General features: G+C 35.4%; 2 protein-coding genes across 3 annotated transcripts; one reads left to right on the forward strand and one right to left on the reverse strand.

The window, feature by feature from the left end:
- Nucleotides 1–12,427: 12,427 nt before the first annotated feature.
- Nucleotides 12,428–13,829, reverse strand: LOC116160409. The gene is made up of 3 exons (XM_031473599.1): nucleotides 13,507–13,829; nucleotides 13,135–13,355; nucleotides 12,428–13,013 (listed from the first exon to the last, which is right to left on the reverse strand). The coding sequence occupies exons 1-3, from the start codon at nucleotides 13,588–13,590 to the stop codon at nucleotides 12,821–12,823; spliced, it is 498 nt and encodes a 165-aa protein (XP_031329459.1). The 5' UTR covers nucleotides 13,591–13,829; the 3' UTR covers nucleotides 12,428–12,820.
- Nucleotides 13,830–14,005: 176 nt separating this feature from the next.
- Nucleotides 14,006–17,247, forward strand: LOC116160410 (dynein intermediate chain 2, ciliary). Of its 2 annotated transcripts, none has more exons than XM_031473601.1 (11): nucleotides 14,006–14,149; nucleotides 14,494–14,595; nucleotides 14,640–14,844; nucleotides 14,898–15,178; nucleotides 15,226–15,511; nucleotides 15,591–15,752; nucleotides 15,839–16,089; nucleotides 16,138–16,315; nucleotides 16,362–16,590; nucleotides 16,638–16,871; nucleotides 16,917–17,247. In XM_031473601.1, exons 1-11 carry the CDS (start codon nucleotides 14,102–14,104, stop codon nucleotides 17,098–17,100), a joined length of 2,160 nt encoding a protein of 719 aa, XP_031329461.1. In that variant the 5' UTR covers nucleotides 14,006–14,101; the 3' UTR covers nucleotides 17,101–17,247. The 2 variants fall into 2 exon arrangements, with proteins under 2 accessions (XP_031329461.1, XP_031329460.1); XM_031473600.1 differs by lacking the exon at nucleotides 14,006–14,149 and adding an exon at nucleotides 14,281–14,434.
- The last annotated feature ends 5,573 nt before the right edge of the window (nucleotides 17,248–22,820 follow it).

Genomic DNA, 22,820 nt, shown 5'->3' on the forward strand with positions numbered 1-22,820 from the left:
TATTGTTTGCCATTGAAAGCACTACAGATTTTCGCCAACATTCAACATATCCAAAGTTACATTGTTTAGTATAGTTCGATGTGCTTAGGGAGTTAGGTGGTGTAAACAGTTCATTGATTGTAGTTAAATTTAGAAAAAAGTTTTGTGGTTTAAAAAATACGTAAGCGAACTTTACATGTAAAAATAGACACACGCTGAAATTGGACCATGTAAGGTTATGATCTTGTACGCGCCCCTAAATGATTTAAGTAAAACTCATTATTGGCAAATACCTATTGATGTCGTGTTATGTTCAGTAGGCACCCGGTATAAATATTTACGTGCAGTCTATAACGTACCTCTAAATTCTTTAATTTATCGGTGAATGCCACAAAAGGTTTACAACAATGCAAATAACAATACGCGTGCTTGAAAGCTGTATCACGCTTATAAGCGGCATATTGATTGCATGTAAAATTATCCGTTCGACTAGACTGTTTTATGTTCACGATATTCCTTTCCTGCTCCTCGAACGTTGTTTGCTTTCAATAAAAATGTCAGGAAGGGGCTTGTGATATCATTTAAGACGTCCTGAAAAACCATTCATCGTAGCACACAAAAAAGACATGCTCCAATTTATTAGTATGCCATAATAGCGCCGATTGCCTGCCTGCCTACCTTTGGCAACCAAGGCAACTTAAACGATTGTAGGAAGATTCGCCCCCGTAAATTCGCCACCCAAAAAAAACTCGCGTGCACTCCCCCGGAATATTTGTCCCGGAAGGATCGCTTATGTAGAATTCGCTCCCGCCCCAATTCCCCTTCCCCAAAAACTCGCTCTAAGGAAAGTGCACCCTTAACGAATTGATCTTAAGAAATCGCTCGTCTTTGTAATAACTGCTATATCAAATGGTTCCGATCAGTCTCATAATTCCCATAATGATATATATGCGCACATCAAAAAGCAATCAGTAATGAATAAAGTTTCACCTAAGGTCATTTAACATATATGGTAGATATAGTGGGTTGATAGTATACAGAATTTCTGCATAAAGGTCTCCCTACTTTGAAATTTATGGGGATGAGTGGACTATATGTTGGTTGAACGATATTGAATTTTAGGTGCAATAACAAAATTTTCTCCTTTAAAGTCGCCCTCAGAATATTAGCTCCTAAGAAAAAGAATCGCTAATAAAAACGTATACGCAAGTTAAATAACGGTGCAATGCAATACAGGCCATACAAGAGCTGGCGTGGGTGGCATCGATGGTAGTGATATTATTTTTCGAAAGTGTAAGACGATATAGTGAAATTCCTGGAAGCGAAGATACTCCCAGCAGATTCCCCGTGGGCCAAAAATTCCGAACGTGAGTTTTCTTGGAACCAAATTCCGCGAACAAATGTTCTGGAGGTGAATTTTTTGGCGGCGAATATTCCGGTGGCGACTCTTTCGACAGAGAACCTTTTTGAGGCAGGATTTAACACGCACGCCCTAAATCTGATTGTTGTTTTGAGTATCTAATCTATTAGGGGTACTTCAATAAAGTACGCAGCAAAAAAAAATACTACCAACAAATATAGAGCTTAAAAATGTTAAGTATATCACATGTCACATGGATGTAATAGTCTTTTTTAATGTCTACATCTGTATTGTCCTATTCACGTTCTGTTTATCCACAACATGGTCTCTACCTCTCATCCCTTTATCACTCTGCTTACTCCAACATTTTCACCTCCCTTTCCGGTTTTCTTGTCTTTCGTACAAAACATCAAATTCTTTTTGAAAATCTTCCTAGCACTTCTTAACAAACCGAGTTTTTAACTTATGGAACTCACTTCCCAACCGAGTCGTAGTAGCACAAAGTGTCAATCAATTTAAGAAATTACTTGATTCCAATTAAATACGATGATTTTATAATATAGCAAAATTTGCATAAAAGGAATCTAATTCCTCTGCAAATTGTCTAGATTTAATAATAATAATAATAATAATAATAATAAATTTGGTGGAAATGGACTGAAAGCCACTTAGGAAAGCAGAAGTTGAATGAGACAGAAACAAAAAAAAGTAGCAAATTTGTATCAACAAAAATAGCACAGAATTTTCACAAAATCGAGGTGAAATGCGTGAAATGGAGTCCAATTATAAAAAGGCGAATAGCAAACCGTAATGTAAACATATTTGCTCTATCAATGCATTTATGCAACCCAAACTGGGTTCGCTGGATTGTAGGTGGAAGTACAATTTCAGTAATTAAGTCATATATAGAGTGCGTTTGAGATAAGAGGGTCGCCTCAGTCTTTTATTTGGCGAGATACGAAAAATTTATTAAATATAATTTTATATGTGACATTACGATCTATCTGATCGCGTATTCCAACTTCCGATATGACTTCCGGTTTAGCCGAAAACTTTTGTTTTTCAAATACAATCCCTACAATGAATCACGAAGTTCTAATTTTTTTGTATACCGATTTTTCAAATATCGTAAAAAACATAGGCATCGCATTTGAAAAGCAAAAATTGCTCGATTTCCGGTCACACCGGAAGTGATACCGAAAGTTCGAATATGCGATCAGATAGATCGTAATGACACATAAAAGTTATATAATAAAAGAGATATTGAGGTGGCCCTCTTATCTTGAACGCACTGTATACTGCAGTTATCATAGGTTGAAGGTACTAGTAAAAAATAAATTTTGTTTTGCCCTAAAGTGCTTTTCCTTCATATCTTGGTAGATTACATAAAACTGCTCCCTCGTAATGTCAACTAAAGTTCAAATCGTCAACAACACAGATCCTTAGAGGATTACTCGCAGAGAACGAAGTAGGTAATGTTTGTGTTTCAATATTTGGATTACTTGTTTTTGTGCAACACAATTAATTTTAATGTCGTTCCTAATGCAAAAATACATTTTCCCTTCAAATTAGAACAGAAATAAGGAGAATAATGCAAGAATTAAAACTGACCTGCATTTTTATTGGTTTGTATAGTGTCGCAAAAATCGCAAAAAGTATGCTAATTTCACCCACTCTAAGTTTTCCATTGACAAGCGTGTAGTACCTAATAGTGAACAGATTGCGTCCGGAAATTTGCGATGATTAGCATCAGTGGACAAATAAATTATTAACTTTAATCGATAGTAAACTGTTAATGCTCTATTTATGATGCTATTTCAATTATGAGCTCATCTAAAATCATGCGGGTTATGAATATGTGGCTGTTAATCAGATCCGCCAATTAGGCTTTAATACAAATTTGTAGATACCAGTTAATCCAATTTCTACATATTTTTACCCCTAATATTAATCCCCGAACGGGCGAATTAAGTTTAATTCACGAGGCAACGTACTGTATATTTAGTTATACAGTACGTTGTCTCGTAAAAAGTAATTATCGAATCCTGGTAATAGCAATAGTAGCTTAGGGGTCTTGTCTATAATTTACTTATTTATTTGCCCAACAGATAATAATCCAATTACAGGACAAAATGCACAAATGTGCCTAAGCATAACAATAACAACCCCAATACATAAAAATAAAAAACAAAATACATTAATAAAGGTAAACATCTATGCAGGATTTATAGCAGGTTTAAAAGGCGATGTTGAAAAAATAGAAAGCTTTACCAGGAGGTGAATTTTAATAGGGATTTAAGCAAGGGGATGCTCACTTTTGCTACATGAAAAGCGGCCTAAACCTTGGCAAATTTCAAAACAGGGTTAAGGCATTCTTGTTGGATAGAGTCATCTACTGTGAGCGTGAATTTGTTACGGCTATGTATTCGTTTTCTTTGTAATTACTTGTGTGTCTGTGTGTGTTATATTATTCTTATTATTGACGTGTAAATAATTGTTATTGCAATTTTTCTTACCAATAAACTTATGATTGTGAACTTTTAAACCATATACACCCTGCAATTTTCGTGGAGCAGTATGGTCTTATCGGCAAAATTTTAAAGTCTTTTCTATCGAATGGCAACTTTAAGAATTTTAATAGTTTCCTTGCGAAAATCCGATAAAGTAAGTGCTTTCACTGTTTATATTGGTGGGTATGTATCCTTTATACTTACACTCACTGCATCGATTCTTGTTTCATTTTGGAGGATACCAGTAATACACCCAGGTTTCATCACCAGTGAGAATTTTTGAAAAAATACTTAAATAATTGTTTGAAATTATCCAAATTTCTGTTTACTGTTATGCTATAAGGAACCTGGCACTGGATACTTTTTTTCACTCCTAAATCTTCGTGAAATTATTGCATCTGTTATCTGCACTTCTGTTGCATTAACTGAAATTTTAATTGTTCCATCTTTGAACGCCTTCTTTTCAATTCTTTTTCTTATTTAGATTTTGGATTATCTTGGTTGGATTTTTTATCACAACGGAATTGTTTTTACTAGAATTTTACTTGATAATATGATGGGACATTCTCGCCATATAAGACAATCATTCTTTCGCAGAATTTTGTGCATGTAATTTAGTCAAGATCCTTTTATATTCAAGTTTCACATCTCCCCTTTTTCAATATTTAAGCTGCAATCAATATTACAACATTATATAAAATGCCCCCTCGTATCTACGAATCGGATTAATGGACGCACAAATGTGAAATAGCAAATTCGAACTGCAATAGGGCGGATCTTAAAAATAATCTATTAATATCAAAGAACTAAGAATTTTGAAAGTACCAGATGTTCTCAAGGTACTGTAAAAAGTAATCATAGAGACATTTTCAGTTTTTCGGTGATTTTTTGATCAAAATAAAACAGAAAAAGAAAGTTCATTATAAATGATTCTTTTAATGGCTTAAAAATTAAATGGCGTTCTTGTCTTTTACATGAAATGAAATAAAACCACCTTTCCATACCACCACTAAAACGTGAGTAGTAAGAGAAGTACGTATTGTTCTACACTTCACGTATCGCCCACGGTAATTAGAAATTATAGGGTAGAGGTTTTTGGTCATGTGGAAAAAAATCACTACAATTTTGTGAAACTACATGGAAATAAAAGAACGTAATTGTACCTTTGATTTAATTAATTTATATCCGCTCGCAATTCGTTTTTTAATTAGTATTCATTTGAGTAATGTATATCCTTTAATTCTGCACATTCCTAATATTTACTGTACCATGTTGTATTTTGAAAGGGCATAGGAACTGTCGGGATACTGTATAATTTTGAATTTGATTACACATATTGGTTCCCTTTTACCTTTATTTAAAAAATTAGACAAAGATGCTTCAGAGTGAAATGATTCTACAACAGTAAACACTGTGTTGAAGCATACCTATAACATCAATTGTTCTAATCCACGGCATTGTCATAATTTGTTTTCTACGTTCAACAAACTCTAGTTTTTGACAGGATAATTCGAAAATTTAATGAAGTCAATAACCTGAATTGTAGAAGAGAGTAAATTGTCTATAATCTAAAATAAGGATCAATCATTATTGACTCTATTCGTATAGCCGCAAGACCTACATTTATAATCCACAATCAATAGTGAATTGTTTTGAAATTGTGTTCTATTCCTATTTTTGGTAACTTTGTGCGTAATTCGCATATGTATTTGAGTTTCCAAATCAGGATATTCTTATTGACGAAGGAGTTTCCTGAACTTACCGAAAAAAACAGCGTTCTTACCCTTTGTGTCCACCCACTAAGTAATCGATAGTTAACCAAGAATTGTGGTTATGAAATCTTAATGTAGGATTGTAAATAGTGTTACGTTTATACTCAAAAGGCACATATTATTTCAATTTTGAGACGTATTTAAATCATTCTAAATCATCAAGTTTCGTGCGTGCATCCGATCAATGCCTTCAGATTCAGGGGCATGTAATTATTTTGAAGTGCAAAATCTAAATTTCTAGCACTTAGGCATGAGCTTATACATTTTCAAAGGTGGTAGCTGTTACATAACCAATAATCACAACCCCGACTTCATTAAAATATTCGGTCAGCTAAAATTGTATATTAAATCCCCGCAGACTATAGAAATCTCAATTGGTATAATTTGTATTGCACGTCGATGTGCACGCAATGCTATAAATCACTGGAAACATTTTAGGTATTACATAACGTGTAACCGGGAGATGTTGTAGGGATGATCCCAAGGGTATCTGAGAGGCGAATATCTTGCCGAAACTTACTGATTGTGGAAGTGTTGCACATATCCACCGGGTCCTGATACCCGGCGATGGAGACTCTTGACAGACATAGGTCCGGGCTGACTAGCATCGCCCCGCGGTCACCGCTGGCTCACACCCGAACATTACGCGGGGGTTCCTCCTGCGACCCCGGTGCGCCGCTAACTGCCACCCGTTGGGTATCCATCTATGACCCTGCGCATGCCCACCTACGCAATCATGTGTTAACAATTTTATATTAATTATTACCTATATTTGAGATAAGTTCTTTAATAAACTTCCCCACATTTCCGATTCCATTCAATATAATTACCCCAAAAAAATCACTCTTAGACGTCTTTTTGTGTACTCTCCATCCCTTATTAAAGATATCCGATATTATCGCTATAAAGATAAGGTTGGTCACGTGCTTCAATGTGATATTGATACCGCAATTATAGGAGCCTAAATTTTACGGTATCAATTGCGTTCTACGACGTATTTTGAATTCGTGACCGACGCCGACAAAGGGAAGTAGGCGACACAATCGCGTAAGGGAGAATTAGTTACATTGCCGAATAGACATAATGGGATAGTATTTAAATAGTAATTAATTTGGTAAACTGCCATTGGTGTCAAGTGCACAGTTTAACATCGATTGAATGAGAGTTTTAGTTACCTACCCTAACAGATTGGGACGTACTCACATCTGCGCTTACAATAAAATTATTGGTGGGATTTCGAAGTCAGACATTTCCAAATGTTGTAAAATTCGACTGAAACAGTGAAACGCTGCTTCCTTAAGGGGAAAATTGATGTTAAATTAAAAATTACAATACGTACAAATTTACTGTGCAGCCAAGCATTACGTAAAACAAAACGTATTTAAAACAATTAGATCAAAACACTTAAAACATTGTTGTTAAGTTGATACCGCAAGTCTTGAATTATTTTTTCGCCCAGAATACAATGAACTAGAAATTTATGATAATAGTACGACAACATGTTACACGAAATTTTATAAAGGTCTATGTTTTTATAAACTTTAATTTCGAAACCAATCACCGATTGTAATTTTTGCTAAAAAAAACTGTGAGTGTTTAATAATCAGCTACCGATTACGAAAAGAGTAATGTACTTTACGGTTAAAACAGGGAAAATGACTTTATACATATTGTTGTGTAAGCAACATCATGTAGTTAAAGTTAAGCCGGTGGGTTATTGCAAATAGAAATATAAAATAAAAAAAAAAAAATTTACTAAGTAAACACAAAGTTAGTTCGATTCATTTGAATGTGTATCTCGGTGTTTGTTTTTTTTCTTTTACATTTGTTTATAATGGCGTAGTCTTCGTTTTAATTTTATCCCTGTTAAATTGTTTAATTTAGGCACATCTGACTGATTTTGTGTGATTTATAAAAGGTTACATCTGGTCGTTTGCGATAAGAAGTTTTATTGTTGGGCGAAATTTAACTACCGCGCGTGTTCCTTCGCTGATGTAGATGTCATAGAGGATTGCACATTCCATGTTGGAGAAGTGAGGATGTTTGGCGCGTTCCGTCCTTATTGGCGATTTATTTGAAAGTTCTTCAAGAGGGAGTTTATTTTATGGTGGAACTGGTGTTGCGTTAAATACTGGAAACAACGCAAAAACGAGGCTGTTGCTAGTTTCGCGACGTTTGTATGCGTGTATTGTTTGTTTACATTAAATTCTTGGACCGTTGGCCACGTTTGTGTAGACGCAGTTCGTCATTTTTATAATTAATTCGTGCAGAAGCAAGTTAACCAAAGTGGTGTAAGAAAATTACGGAAAAAGTTTCGTCGAGTTGAAAAAGGAAGCAGCCTTATTAAAAATTGGAAGTTTCTACCGTCCGAACAGTCACCGAAAATTGTCATCTTGTTCATTAAACCATTTTGTTCGTAATCTAATTCTGTGTTATAAGGCAAAGTGAACTTCAGAAGCTATCAGCATTTGTGTGTAAGTTAAGTGCGCCTAGTATCGCAAACCTTTTACGACCAGATTATTTGGATTATTTTAAAAAAACTTTATATAATTTTAGGATTTTAATTGTCGCTGCCTACGTGCGGGTTTAGATCCAAACAAGCGTTGTAAGCTTTTCTTTGTTTCAGGGATTTTGTTTTAATTCTTTCATTTGTTTCGGAATAAATTTTTGTCATATGGAATCAATTAACAGTGTGTTTATTCGTATCCATCTTGCAACCCGGATAGAGTTTTCATGTCAGATTTTTCTTTTGGTACCCAAGAATTATATCAGATGTTAATGCATTGTTAATTCTTTGGAATTTTCGGAAGTTGATCGAGGCTACCTCAAATTATTAAATTAAAGTCAAAAAAGGGATTTTTCATTGTGACAGGAGCTTCTTAATTAAAAGGTTGTTCTGTGTATTTAGCTAGCTGGGCAGGTGTGTTCTGGGTGGCGTAATGATCGCATACCATTGTACACTGCAATATGACTTATGAAACAGAACTGGGCAACCCTTTATGATACAATCACAGATTTTATACGATTTATACCAACTTTCTGACTGTTTGGAAAACCTTCTCGTTGGAGTAAACACTGAATATAATCTACTCGTACATCTTTAAAAAATATGAACCTTTCATAAAACCGACCCAATACATTTTAGATGCTTCACAAGTACTGTGCAAGCAAAGTGAAGAGGTTGATCTCTACATTCAAACACAAATCACGGTATGTATGTTCCAATAGCCGTTACATTAAAAACGATACGTTTGTTTTTCCCTAATACTGCTTCACTTGAAGCAATCTAGGTTTACACAGTGCAGTTGGGACATTAATTTCGTTATTATTTCAGATTTTGCACTGACGACGAAATAGTCTAACTAAATTAATAGCAAAAAATATCAACAAAGTTAGACAATCAAGTTGTAAATCATCATATGCATGAGGAAATCGCATTTTTGGTAATACAGATCAGTTAAAGTTTGAAATTATTGATCTCACGAGTAAGTAATCTAACTCAAAATAAGACTAGAGCCTGCACATAATACACTATAACAGAAAGCTTTTTTTTATAAAAACATTTTACTATTAGAGAAAAAACATTTACTTTAAATCTAAAAAATGAAAATTTGACGAAAATTTTGAAATAGTCGGTAGTTACCTACCTCGAAATAAATATATTTAAAAACACATTCCTGTAAATGGTTGTATTATTATGCAGCTTCTGAAATGCTTTGCATCGTGCTCAACTCGCGATTTACCATTGACGTTCTTATGAATTCTGAGTTCTGACCACATGACTTGGAAATGTTATTTAAATATTATAAACACAATCGAAATATTAACATTTCCAGTTGTTTCAGTAGGAAGTAGGAACCTCGGTAGGAACCTTAAAGCTTTTGGATACAACGTAAGTGAAAATCACTAATCATATTTGTCATTATTCACACTGTAGCAGAAAAGAATGATGGAACCAATCGTCGTATTAATGTAATTGACCGAGTAATCGTTTCGAGTAAATTGCGTTTATGGTACTTGACGCTTTCAAGCAACGCACATTTTTTTGTGTGGCCCACATTTACTTCATTACGGCTTTCATAAATTATCCATTAATAGGTAACGTTGATATTTAAAAACTCTGCAAATATGGTATATCTACGGAAAGGGCTAATTATTTATGACTTATTTTATGCGGAAAATTTCGTATAAACATAGGTCCGCACACGCTTCGTTACCGATCTCCATGGTCTTATAATTTCACCGTACACTTTACATATTAAACCTTTAATTACATATAACTCTCGCAAGGAAAGATTGCCGGTCACAACACACCTTGTGTCGATTTACAATCTTTGTTTTTATTAAGATGCGAGCGACTTCTGGAATAGGATCGTGCTAATGTTGAACAAAAAGTCTTTTCGTTCAACATTGACACAATACTATCCCGGAAGTCGCTAGCACCTTACGAAAAACAGATATTGTAGATCAGGATCAAGTGTTCTGTAACCGGAAATCTTTCCTGGCGAGAGTTATATATCAAATAATAACATATTATTTTTATATTTTAATAAATGTATACTGACTTTGAAATTACCAAACGGCAGCCTTTGTAATATAGTTACGAAGTTGGTGAAATTTTCATACCTGGCGTACGTAATTAACTTTAAAGCCCCCCTCGTCGGGTTTAGCAAGACTCCATCTCATGGATACTTGAGATATAAGCGAAGAGTATATAAGGTACGTACGTTATATACTCTTTGGTGTAAGCATAAGCACAGATGTAATTTACATGTGTGGTATAAGTAATATTTAACTCAATTGTATAAGTATGTCTGTAGATGCACGTAGGATCTATTGTTTAGATGTTTACGTTATCTCATCAACGCATGAATCGGTTTGGTCGAACGCCAACATATTTTAGGATAGGAGGCCTATTGATATTGGTTGCGATTGAATAATTGGGAAAATAGGGCAAGGAATCATCTTCCAAAGACAGTGTGTTTTTGGAAACAGGTAATTAAACACCTAATATTTTCCAATATTTCGCATGGCTTTGAGAAAAATGTTATTTTAAGGAGTGTGTAACGCTATTCTGGGAATAAATGTGTTAGTGTTCACTATTTGCACTTTCATAAAGATCTAAATTTTTGAGGAAAAGGATTTTGATGCAAATGCTTGTTTTTCTTGCATTGAAAAATCAAATTGGCAATGAATATCTCGCTTCTTTAGGGTCATACAACAGGGTGTTTTTTTTAAGATAGGCCATAGAAAGTACACCTAGCATAACGCAATGTAAAAGCGTTGAGTTATTTAAAATGGGCCATAGGGAAATTTAGCTACATTTCGCAAATTGTTCTCAAATCTTCGACTTGCGCTTAGTTATTTCACTGGCAGTTCTCGATCTCAATCCTTCAAACTGCATCAACGAATCCATTGCAAGAAATTCAAACTGAGCTCGGCCAGTAGTAGCGTATTAATCATGTAATGTCACCGCTTTGGAACTTTTGATATCGTCAGGGCTGGACTCGTGCATGTTCTAGTGTTAGCCGCGGGCATTAGACCTAATGTGACTTTCGCGACTCAAGATGTCTGAAAAAAAGCGGTCTGTAATGAAAAAGGTTGGCTTCCAGCCCTTTGTTCAAATGGGAAACACATATTTTACTTTACACAGTTGCAAAGTACGTGAAATTCTTTACAAGACTGATATTTAACACATATTTTTAGCTTCCTCATGTGCTAGGTAGCTATTGCGATAGCCGTTTTTTGAACATTTCAAAATTTCATCAAATGTCGACGTTTTAGACCATTTTAAGCAACTTTTAAAGAATAAAATTTTTTTTTTCTCTCTAAAAGATCAACAATTTTATTATAAATGAACGGATCTATAACAGAATATTGTGAGAGCGATCTAAAACTTTGATCACCTATAACCTCTACTAAGTCTAGGGTAGGGTTCTTAATAGATCAAGGGGTAACCTATACACAAGTTTGTAATTTGTCCTGAGGTTACACATCCAAAATATTTAATTAAAATAGTACCTACTTATACTTTGGGTAGGATGCAATTCCAGTCTGTTGCAAGATGAACGCGTTATTAGAGATTCGCGATTAAAGAATGAGAACGTTATAATTTAGAATTATTACAAAGAATGGTTAAAGTGGTCTGTATAATGTAAAAATTCCTTTGAAGACACAAAAACTAAGGAAGCAGTAGGCACTGAGAAGAGTTAGTAACGATAATGGATTGGGAAGGCTCTTATTTGGATCACACATTGAAGATAAATCAATTCTTATCAAAAAGTAGTTACCTAAGTATAACTGATTTTAAATGAAAAAAAGAGGCTCGAAGAGCCCATAAGTCTGTTGGTGACTGGATTAAAATACAAAATGTAGAAATATTCTTCACAAAGTATGAGCATAGAATGTGAATGTTGTTTTATTGTTCCGTTTTAATAGATAATTAAGTTTTGGTCGTGAGACTCACTTTAAACCTGCTCGCGCTCTTGACTGAAAACGAAGTTTCTTGGATAAGTCAATCATCTTGGCGTTATCATCAATAAATGAAAGTGAAAGCACTCACTCGGATTAAAATGTTAGAAAAAGCTCAAGTAGGTACCTACCTACCAACAATTCACATCCTAAAGAATAACGAATCACCTTCGTTAAACAATAAGCACCAGTGGCGACAAAATTGTATCGTTTTGTATATCGAAAGGAAAAATTGATAGCGTATGCGTCATTGCAGTCGAGCCTTTATTCTATTCCATATATTTTTAAATAAACTATATAAATCACAACGTCTCGTAAATAAACCCATTTTACAAGCAAAACAGTCATTGTATGGAAAAAGTTCTAACTTGGCACAATAAAGTGCATTATAATAAACAACTTGATACACAAATCACATTATATATAACTACCTAATACATTACGTCTGCTTTCTAATTTATCAACAGGCTATAAATTAAAAAACAATATAAGAAATTATCATTTTCTCAATATTTATATATAAGGCAAATATAAAAATAAACTAAATTGGATTAAAAAATAAGTTTTTTTAAAAATGTAAGAAAACAGACTTTATCTGTCCATTCTTTTTTTTATGTAAGTAATATCTGAAACCGTAGTATGATTTTTCGTCATTTACTTTGTCAATTTTGGCACATGTAAATGTACAAAGGCCTCATAATTCCATGGTTTTATAATAGGTAGGTACTTTATAGTACAACGCAGATGGGAAAAGGACAGCAAGCAAATCTTCTGTAAACCGGTTGAGGTGGTACCAAATGGAGATCCTCTTCTTCATCGCCGGATATACTCATTTCCTCTATACTAAACGTGTCTGTCAGTTCTTGGTGGGCTCTTGACTCCTTACGTGATAATGGAAAAAAATTTACTATGTCTTCCTCGCTGAAATAGTAGCATATTATTTAGAGCAAATTAACTTTTATTATGTGAATGTCGTGCGTAACGCTCTGACATTTAGTTGGATCAATATTTATTGATAGTTTCCTGACATTTAAGTTCTCACCTATCGTCGGTATCCCACTGGACGAGAGGTTGATGATCTCTGGCACCTGGAATGGGAAGTCTTTGTATCGGTATAAGTCCTGGGGTTGTGTGGTACTCTTGGTGCAATCTTCTGGCGTGCTCAATTCTAGATTCCAGTTTGCGCTGTAGGGTTCTAGTTGACGATGGTGGTACCGTTCGAGATGGGGATCTACTACTATCAGCGCTCGAACTATCGCTGGTCTAAAAATGTTTCTCTCGTTCAAAATTAATTCAGCTAAAAGCTGAAGCAAGGAAAAGTGTTTACAAACAGCAACATGCATAAGTTATTTAAACATTTTGAAGACGCCAGACATACGTAGCTGTTTCTGAACACATATTGCACTAAACATACCGCTAAAAGTCTTTCATTATTTTGAATCGGTTTTGGTACAGAATCCCCATTGTGGTCACCCGAATCTATTCCGCTGTCTTCCATTATTTACTTAAAAATTAAAAGGGTTTAACTTGTTTATGTTCCCGCACGTTTGCCACCGTTTTCATGCTTTTAAAGATGCCCGTATTTGACACGATTTAATTATTGTAAACATTATTAGTTATAAAATACATAATATTGATAAAAAGAAACCTTTATTGTGTCACTAAAGCCGAATGACTACAAACTCGAGAGATATCACAAAGCAGCACTGCGGCCATATGCATTCTGGCTGAAAGATCAATAATGTGGTTCCAACGCTAATACCCTAATAAAATTCAAATTTTGAAGACATAATCATTTATCTACGAAATATCAATATCATATTTATATATTCTGCTGCAATAATCCCTAATTTATACAAAAACAGTAGGTGGATCGACGTAAAAAACTCGGTTGCTGTAGCAACAACAAAAGCTTGACTTTTGAAGTAAGAAAATGATTAACTGAATTTTGCGCATTTGTACATTGTAATTAATCCAGCTTGGTTTTTGTTAAACAATTTGCTTAAATTATGCCACCGGCAACAAATCCCAAAAAATCGACAGCTCCTAAAACTGCCGTACGTATTGCTCGATGTAGAAATTTAAAGTTTATGTACCAACTGTCGCAATTAATTTGATAATCATGTCAATCTGCATTCTAATTTTGTTACATTCTGTACCAGTTTTCAAGTATCGATTAGGTCAAAAGTTAAAAGTTAAATTATAGTGTCAGAATTGCTAATTTTGTAGAATGGGGGTTTAGAGTAGTGACTGCTGTACCGTGGGGAGGTAGTTAGATGCATTCACAAGTATTTCCAGCAAGGAAATTAAAAAATTTTCAAGCTTGTGTTAGTGCATTAACAGTATGTGTTTAAGGGGATATTTGCTATTGCTTCTACTAATTATAAATTATACTTTGCAGAAGAAAAAGGTATCAAAAGCAGCAGAAGATGACGAATTTGAGCAGTGGCAGAAATCCCGTCAGCTCACAAAACCCAAAGACCAACTGGAGCTTACGGATGCTGTAAGAAAACTTTAGATTGTTAAAATGTTTAAAATGTGCTTTAGGAGCTTAAAGAAATTATTCCAAGAGTACTACAATCGGTTAACGTCCAACAACCAGATAATTTGGTGCAATATTCTTTTAATTTGGGGGAATTTGTTCCAGCACCGTCTGCTGGAAATGCGGTACTGGTTTTTAGTCAAAAAGGGACTTTTTTGCATAAAGAATCCGATGATGCGCGAAAGCAACTTATTGCACAAGGAATTGATCGTAAGTACCTACACTAAGTGGTAAGACGCCTTAGTACATCATCTTGTACTTAGCCTTGGAACTTGGTACGGCGCCGTCTATTGCCCTCATGCTATCGCCATCTCAAGCACCTATAATAGAGGTTGCCCCGAAAGAAAATGAAAGTGAAGCTGAAGACGAAGAAGAACCCGAAAAGAGCGATGAGGAAGGAGAAGGAGGCGGAGAAGTTGCGCAAGCTGCGACGGAAGTAGAGGAAGAACAAAAAGCGGAGGCTGGTCCAGTTCCTGGTAAAAAAATCATAAACCAGTTTAATTTCTGTGAACGAGCGGCGTTGACCTACACCAATCCACGAATGGTAAACTTGAAAGTTCTCTTGTTAGTCCAACTAAATCTGTTCCGTAGAATCGAGAGACTCAAACTATACCGCCTCCAAAAGGGTCGTATTCTTCTAACGTACTTCAATGGATCATTTACGATGCATATCAGCACGACTACGAAGAGCAGCAGCTCGAAAAGGAGAGAGAACGAGAGAGACGCGAACAAGGAAAAATGACAGTGTCTAAGCCGGGAATGAAAAAAGTGGCCGGAAAGGTGCAAATTAGCGAAGCGGTTCAAGGGAGAGTATTCGAATGTTGGAAAACCTTGGAGCGAATGCTGAATCTAAATACTTTTGATTATATTGCGAAAGGTATTTGTTTTAGACACGCTTGTAAATCTTGCACTTTAAATATGTCTCGAACTATTAATGGAAAAAGCGATTTATTGAGATTATAGGTACTGGGAAGATCCTGCAGATGAATTCCGAGAAGAAGAAGGAACTTTACTGCCGCTATGGAAGTTCTCTTACGAAAAAACCAAAAAGAATACCGTTACTGATATGGTATGGAATCCTCATTATTATGACCTGTTTGCTGTATGTTTGGGATTCTGTAAGTACCGCATGCTGTGGAAAAAATTGCAGTAGTAGTTCCGCCGCATTAATGGCGGCTACTAGAATTATCTTGTTCCATATTAGTGGATTTCATGAAACCCATCAAAGGAGGGGCAATTTGTCTATTTACAATAAAAAATCCTTCATTCCCTGACTACATTTGCATTACGGAGGCTGCAGTAATGTGTATCGACATACATAAGAAATATCCGTATATGCTGGTTGTCGGATTGTACGATGGCAACGTTATGGTTTACAACATCCAAGCGACCTGTAAAGTGCCTGCTTTTCAAAGTAATTCAGTTACACAGAAACACTCGAACATAGTCTGGGAGGTAAGTTTAGCCGTTTTTTAAGTGGTAACCCAACATTTATTTCCTCAGGTAAAATGGGCCCCGGATTTACCTGATGGTGAAATGAATTTCTACTCGGTTTCCTCAGACGGCAAAGTAATTCATTGGATTTTGATGCAAAACGAATTTGCTGTTACTACAATTATCAACCTTTACCTTGAGAAGGAACCAGTGCGTGGACCAGATGGAACTCTGGTTAAGCGAAAAGGTAGAAAAGTCTGTGCCCACCGGCGAAGCTCACTAATTACTTCCAGCGTGCGCATCATGCGTGGCTTTTCATCCAGAAAATCCCCTAATTTACTTAGTGGGAACAGAGGAGGGGTTAATCTACAAATGCAGTACTGCTTACAGTACTTCTTATCTATTTACTTATAATGCACATCACATGCCAGTCTATAGAGTAGACTACAATAAGTTAAATTCCGATATTTTCGCTTCATGCAGTGGAGATTGGAGAATAAAGATCTGGGAAGACAACAGACAGTACGTTTCTACCAACGCGCAAGGGTATTTAATTCATTGCTTTTCAGAGAACCACTGTTTGTTTTCGATTTGGGGGCGTGCGTAGGAGACGTTAAATGGGCACCTTATTCCAGCACAGTTTTCGGCGCGGTAACCTCAAGAGGAAGTGCGTATGTTTTTGATTTAAACGTCAATAAATATAAACCAATTTGCGTACAAGCAATAGTATCGAAGAAAAAGTACAAATTGACAAGAATCGCGTTTAACAACAAACTACCGGTTATTATTTGTGGAGACGATAAGTAAGCCAATTATGCACAACTTTCAAATACAATATAAACGTTTAGGGGGTGCGTAACAGCGCTTAAATTGTCACCAAATCTTCGAGTCCCATGTAAACCACCGAAGAAACAACAACACTTGGATCAACACACTCTGCAAATTATGAAGCTGGATAGACTATTATCTTTAGTACGGGAACCTACAGTACTGACTGCACCACCAGATCCCGCTGGAAGCACAGACTCGTGAAGTGACTGATACTAGGATAAGGGTCAATCATGGGAGTTGTATTTGGGATATCCACTCTGCAAATCAAAATGCATGACGCCTACAATGTGTATTCATAGACCGGCTAAATCACCTGTATTAAAAAGAGAAATAGAGTTTTTACATTTAGGGGCAGAAATGCCATCTTCGTTTCATAATTCTTTGCCATTTAAGGGGCCAGAGCCACAGATATGCACTTAAATAGCCCAGCAAAAATGTATTGTGCGCTTTGCTACGAGAATTAATTTTTTGTTTTGTTTTTATTAAAAAAACGCCAGACAAAGTAAGTTCTCACTCACGTAGCACCTCTCGGATCATAACTGGTGCTTCTGCCAGTTCTCCCTCTCCTCCCAACTTACATTACCACAAACTTGGTAAAGGCAAACCATCTAACGCGTTGTACTCAATTATTTGCCCTTTTGTGTGGGGGCAATGAAAAAACCGATTTGGACAATTCAAGAGGCACAGGGGGGAGGTGGCGAACGGAAGTGATAGCTCAGTCTAACATGTGTATCCTTTTCACGTTTTCACATCCACGTTTCGCGCAATTTCAACGAAAAATTGCATCTAGTGCTACACTAACGAGTTTAATTATTTGTAAGGTGTCCACTAGCCACTAGGAATGCTAGTGTAAGGTAGTCTTTCTCACTACTAATTTGCGCGACTGTTTTAATAATTTAAATAGGTATAATATTAATATTCCCAATATTAGTAATAATATTGATATTCTTACAAACCACGTTTAAAAACATAACTAACTGCAGGTTTAGTAATTAAATCCTAGTTCGTTGGACAGTAACATAAGATAAATTTAAAAGGTGAATTTCGAAAAACTAGTTTTGATTAATCTTATTTTACTACGAGTACACTTACCCTTATTAATCGTGAGTTCGTGAAATTTGTTATTGTCTGGCACTCTTTTACTTTTTGTTATCATGCCCAGGGGCGGACTGGCACGGGGGGGGGAGGGCGGGTGGCGATTGCCACCTGGCCTGTAGATCATAATGGCCCGTTGGAAATTTATAAGTATGTGCTGTATTTAGTTTCTTGCACTATTAATAAATTATTAACACGTTTCTCTAATTGGGGTTGATGTTAGGTTGTTAAAAAATTCTGATTTAATTGAAGTGTTTTACAATGAATTTATCATTTTTTGTCGTTGCATGAAAGTGCTGAAATACAATGATAGGCGACGCACCTCGTGTGGATTGTATATTTTGTTACTTTTAATTATCAGCTGCAATTTAAAAAAAAACTGTATGGTAATTGATTTTCGAGAAAGGAGTACTTTAAAATGTTTTTGTGGTGCACCTCAGAGCTACCCCCCCGGCACCTTCATTACTACACTAATACTTTAATGGCTTAATGGCCCTTAAGTACCCAGTCCGCCCCTGTGTATAACCTTCCTTTTTTACCAAAATTCGACTACACCAAAATTTCTCGGGAAAACACTTTTTCTTATTAATTTTGGTGCGTAGAATCCAAAACAATTCGTACTTTTTCGATCAGGCTTCTCAATCAAAAGTTATAGACTAGAAACCATAATTTCGAAAAAAAATTCAAAGGGCTGTAACTTTTGAACTAGTAGCCCAACTTGGAACTGTTTGAAATTATGGATTCTACAGGCCACATTCTATAAGAAAATTTTTTTTTCCGGGTCGATCTGAGACAATTTTTGTTTCGGGGCTCAAAAACAGGCAGTGAATAACCTTCCTTTTTTACCAAAAATCGACTACACCAAAATTTCTCGGGAAAACACTTTTTCTTATTAATTTGTGTGCGTAGAATCCAAATCAATTCGTACTTTTTCGATCAGACTTCTCAATCAAAAGTTATAGACTAGAAACCAATTTCGAAAAAAAAATTCAAAGGGCTGTAACTTTTGAACTAGTAGCCCAATCTTGAAACTGTTTGAAATTATGGATTCTACAGGCCACATTCTATAAGAAATTTTTTTTTCCGGGTCGATCTGAAACAATTTTTTTTTCGGGGCTCAAAAAAAGGGAGTATTAACCTTCCTTTTTTACCAAAAATCGACTACACTAAAATTTCTCGGGAAAACACTTTTTCTTATTAATTTGGGTGCGTAGAATCCAAATCAATTCGTACTTTTTCGATCAGACTTCTCAATCAAAAGTTTTAGACTAAAAACCAATTTGGAAAAAAAATTCAAAGGGCTGTAACTTTTGAACTAGTAGCCCAATCTTGGAACTGTTTGAAATTATGGATTCTACAGGCCACATTCTATAAGAAAAATTTTTTCCGGGTCGATCTGAGACAATTTTTTTTTCGGGCCTCAAAAAAAGGCAGTGTATAACCTTCCTTTTTTACCAAAAATCGACTGCACCAAAATTTCTCGGGAAAACACTTTTTCTTATTAATTTTGGTGCGTAGAATCCAAAACAATTCGTACTTTTTCGATCAGACTTCTCAATCAAAAGTTATAGACTAGAAACCAATTTCGAAAGAAAATTCAAAGGGCTGTAACTTTTGAACTAGTAGCCCAATCTTGGAACTGTTTGAAATTATGGATTCTACAGGCCACATTCTATAAGAAAAAATTTTTTCCGGGTCGATCTGAGACAATTTTTTTTTCGGGGCTCAAAAAAAGGCAGTGTATAACCTTCCTTTTTTACCAAAAATCGACTGCACCAAAATTTCTCGGGAAAACACTTTTTCTTATTAATTTTGGTGCGTAGAATCCAAAACAATTCGTACTTTTTCGATCAGACTTCTCAATCAAAAGTTATAGACTAGAAACCAATTTCGAAAGAAAATTCAAAGGGCTGTAACTTTTGAACTAGTAGCCCAATCTTGGAACTGTTTGAAATTATGGATTCTACAGGCCACATTCTATAAGAGAATTTTTTTCCGGGTCGATCTGAGACAATTTTTTTTTGCGGGCCTCAAAAGAAGGCCACCTTCCTTTTTTACCAAAAATCGACTACACCAAAATATCTCGGGAAAACACTTTTCCTTACCAATTTTGGTGTGTAGAATCCAAAACAATTCGTACTTTTTCGATTAGACTTCTCAATCAAAAGTTGTAGACTAGAGCTCGAGGAAAAACACTTCCGGACGAGAATCGCGAGATTAGAAAAACGCTATTTGGAGAAAATCTTATTTATTGCATACGCCACGGATTTTCTCATATGCTATAAGAATAAAAACGTCTACTTACCTTTACATGTTAGGGTTGAGGTGAATTCCTGGGTTGAGGTGAATTTTTCATCTGTGGCAGAGATGGGAATTACCTTAGACCAGTTTCGAACATTCTGCCGGCTACTCCGAATTAGGTTTTCCTGCAGTTTTCCTAATTCGTAAGGTAAATAACGGAGTAGTATAGAACAACTTAAGACCTTCTGCAGAGGCACCTCTAAAAAGCATTATGCGGGTCACTCTGTAATTGGGCGCAAGTCTGTTGAGGGCCCAGAACAAGAGAGGGATAATAAATAAATAAATAAATACATCCCCCATTCCCAATCGTGTATTTATTGGTACATGGTCGGCAAGTTATGGGGTTTTGTAATTGCCTACCACAATCATGCCAAATTCGCACTACATGCTACAGTGTGCATAAACTAAGTTGAAAAACTCGGTGCAAAATAAATTTGGCATTTTTTAAATTATTATTCCGGTTTGAAAACTGTAATTTTCTGGGGAGAGAGAGGTATATTTCTCCTGTTCTATATTTGTATGCCCCACATTCGCGAAACGTGAGCAGAATGTATCGTTTCAAAACAACAACAAAACAACAATGAAAATAATACCTACCTACGTTATTCTTTATAGACTGAAGTGATTGGAATAATAAAGCTCCTTTCTCGTGCTATTCTGTGAGTTTGCACGCCACCGTAAACTACAAAATGTTAGGTGTTAACATCAATTTGCGATGCCAATTGCATACCAACGAGCGCTTATTGATCTTAGCATTATTGGCCATTCTACTTCAGAAAAGCTTTCCCAAAGCTGATTTAACAGTAAAATGTAATAAAGCTCTCTCCTATATATATAGGAAATAAATTGGTACAGAAATCCATCACAAGTGAGCGACGCCCCCACTCATGCATACTTATTAAAATTCCAACTGTAGCTACGCCACTAGCATTAATTTCCGTATAATTTTTACAGTTTTCCCGTAATCGCGTATCTATGCACAACAATCGTCGGATGCTATCCCGATGCTTGACGTCAAACGTGTCGCCTTGGTTACCGACGTTTCTCTAGCTTAATGGCTCTTCCGGAATCATCGCGTCAAATTCTAAATGCATCTACGTAGGTGTGCATAAGGTTTCACATCCAAAAATGATACCTTCTACAAAGTCCTCTACAACTAACATTTCCGTAATGATATAGATGCCTCCCTTGTAACGTTCGTATCAACCCTGATTTATGAAGCGAAGCTGAACTCGTTTTAGTAAACATTTTAGGAATGCATTTTAAGATACACATACGATATTTTTCATTAGATACCTACAATTGAAAATTTGTATATGGCACAAGCCTCTTTGCGGTACATAATTTATCATTTCAACAAAGCCTTTCATTTCATCTAAAATGCTCTACCGAAACAAGCATATAGAATTTTGAATATTTATCGCATTATGTTCTCATACAATATTGTAAAATGAACGCAACTCAAACTTGTTATCTGCAACAATTTCCATTAAAATGCGTGTATCTTTTTCCAATCCCACAATATTCATGTTTATGGAGTTATGAAAATGTGTGGCTACAACATCGGCGCTAGTCCGGTATGTTCCGGAGCATGAAAAATTCACTGAATAAATTCTTCTTGAGAATTTTTATTATGAAACAATTTTGAATATTAGACCTAATAGTGTTTTGCTAAGATAGGAAGTTTAAAATCTTATCCAATCATTTTTTTATCTTAAACGTGGCCAAATAAATGGACTCGCGGAAAAAATTTCATAAAAAGGATCTGGAAGTAACACTGGTTGACTGTAATTATTAAATTATCATGCCCCTGTTTCGGACCACAACATCTTGGTGTTTCTGAGCTTTCATTGGAAAAAATTTAGTTTTCAAAGTTTTACGTGGCAACATTCTTTAACTAACTTTAACGATGCCATTAAATCAGATATTTTGAACAAGGAAACGGGACATCAATTCCCTCTTTACAAGGCAATTGAGAATTTATAATTTAAATATGTGACTCAGTTAGAACACTTTCCTTAATTAATACACATAGAACTGCAAAATGGAAAAATGTACTGACTTCTCCTAACCGAGTCCCTACACGATTTTATTTACAATGGAAACATTTTGCGTTTACAATATCAAATATAAACAAAAAATTAGATCGAATCATTCAAGAATATCTTTATTTTTACGGCTGAAATGTTCACTAAACAAAATCCTCAAAGGACCTGATTCATATTCAATATAAAAGTACAGATAGATGTACACATCTACACTACCCTCCAGTCGTCCAATATTGGAAATAATTTGCCCTCTAATTAGGTTTCGAGGAAATGGAAATTGTGTTCTTGGAATCGAAATTTGTTAATATTGTGAAAATTCTCACGGATTAAAATTGAAGTAATTTCTCGAACTAGTTTATTTTCATTACCGATAACAGTTTTTCGCTGCTCAACCCGCAACAGTTCTTCTTTGAATTAGAAAGATTACCGAATTTTACAAATGAGTTTACTTTTTCGGACGGATCGACTGATTTTTGG

This window comes from Photinus pyralis, unplaced genomic scaffold (assembly GCF_008802855.1).
Source record: "Photinus pyralis isolate 1611_PpyrPB1 unplaced genomic scaffold, Ppyr1.3 Ppyr1.4_LG1, whole genome shotgun sequence".
In the NCBI taxonomy this organism is placed as follows: Eukaryota; Metazoa; Arthropoda; class Insecta; order Coleoptera; family Lampyridae; genus Photinus; species Photinus pyralis.

What these genes read in the sequence shown, in the direction of transcription:
- LOC116160409 (XM_031473599.1), bottom strand. Translation starts at nt 13,590, where the DNA reads ATGGAAGACAGCGGAATAGATTCGGGTGACCACAATGGGGATTCTGTA. An exon ending in ATAATGAAAGACTTTTAGCG is followed by an intron (nt 13,356 to 13,506) that starts GTATGTTTAGTG and finishes AAACATTTTTAG; the next exon opens with ACCAGCGATAGTTCGAGCGC. An exon ending in CAGTGGGATACCGACGATAG is followed by an intron (nt 13,014 to 13,134) that starts GTGAGAACTTAA and finishes CTACTATTTCAG; the next exon opens with CGAGGAAGACATAGTAAATT.
- LOC116160410 (XM_031473600.1), top strand. Translation starts at nt 14,369, where the DNA reads ATGCATTCACAAGTATTTCCAGCAAGGAAATTAAAAAATTTTCAAGCT. An exon ending in ATCTGGGAAGACAACAGACA is followed by an intron (nt 16,591 to 16,637) that starts GTACGTTTCTAC and finishes ATTGCTTTTCAG; the next exon opens with AGAACCACTGTTTGTTTTCG. An exon ending in ATTATTTGTGGAGACGATAA is followed by an intron (nt 16,872 to 16,916) that starts GTAAGCCAATTA and finishes ATAAACGTTTAG; the next exon opens with GGGGTGCGTAACAGCGCTTA.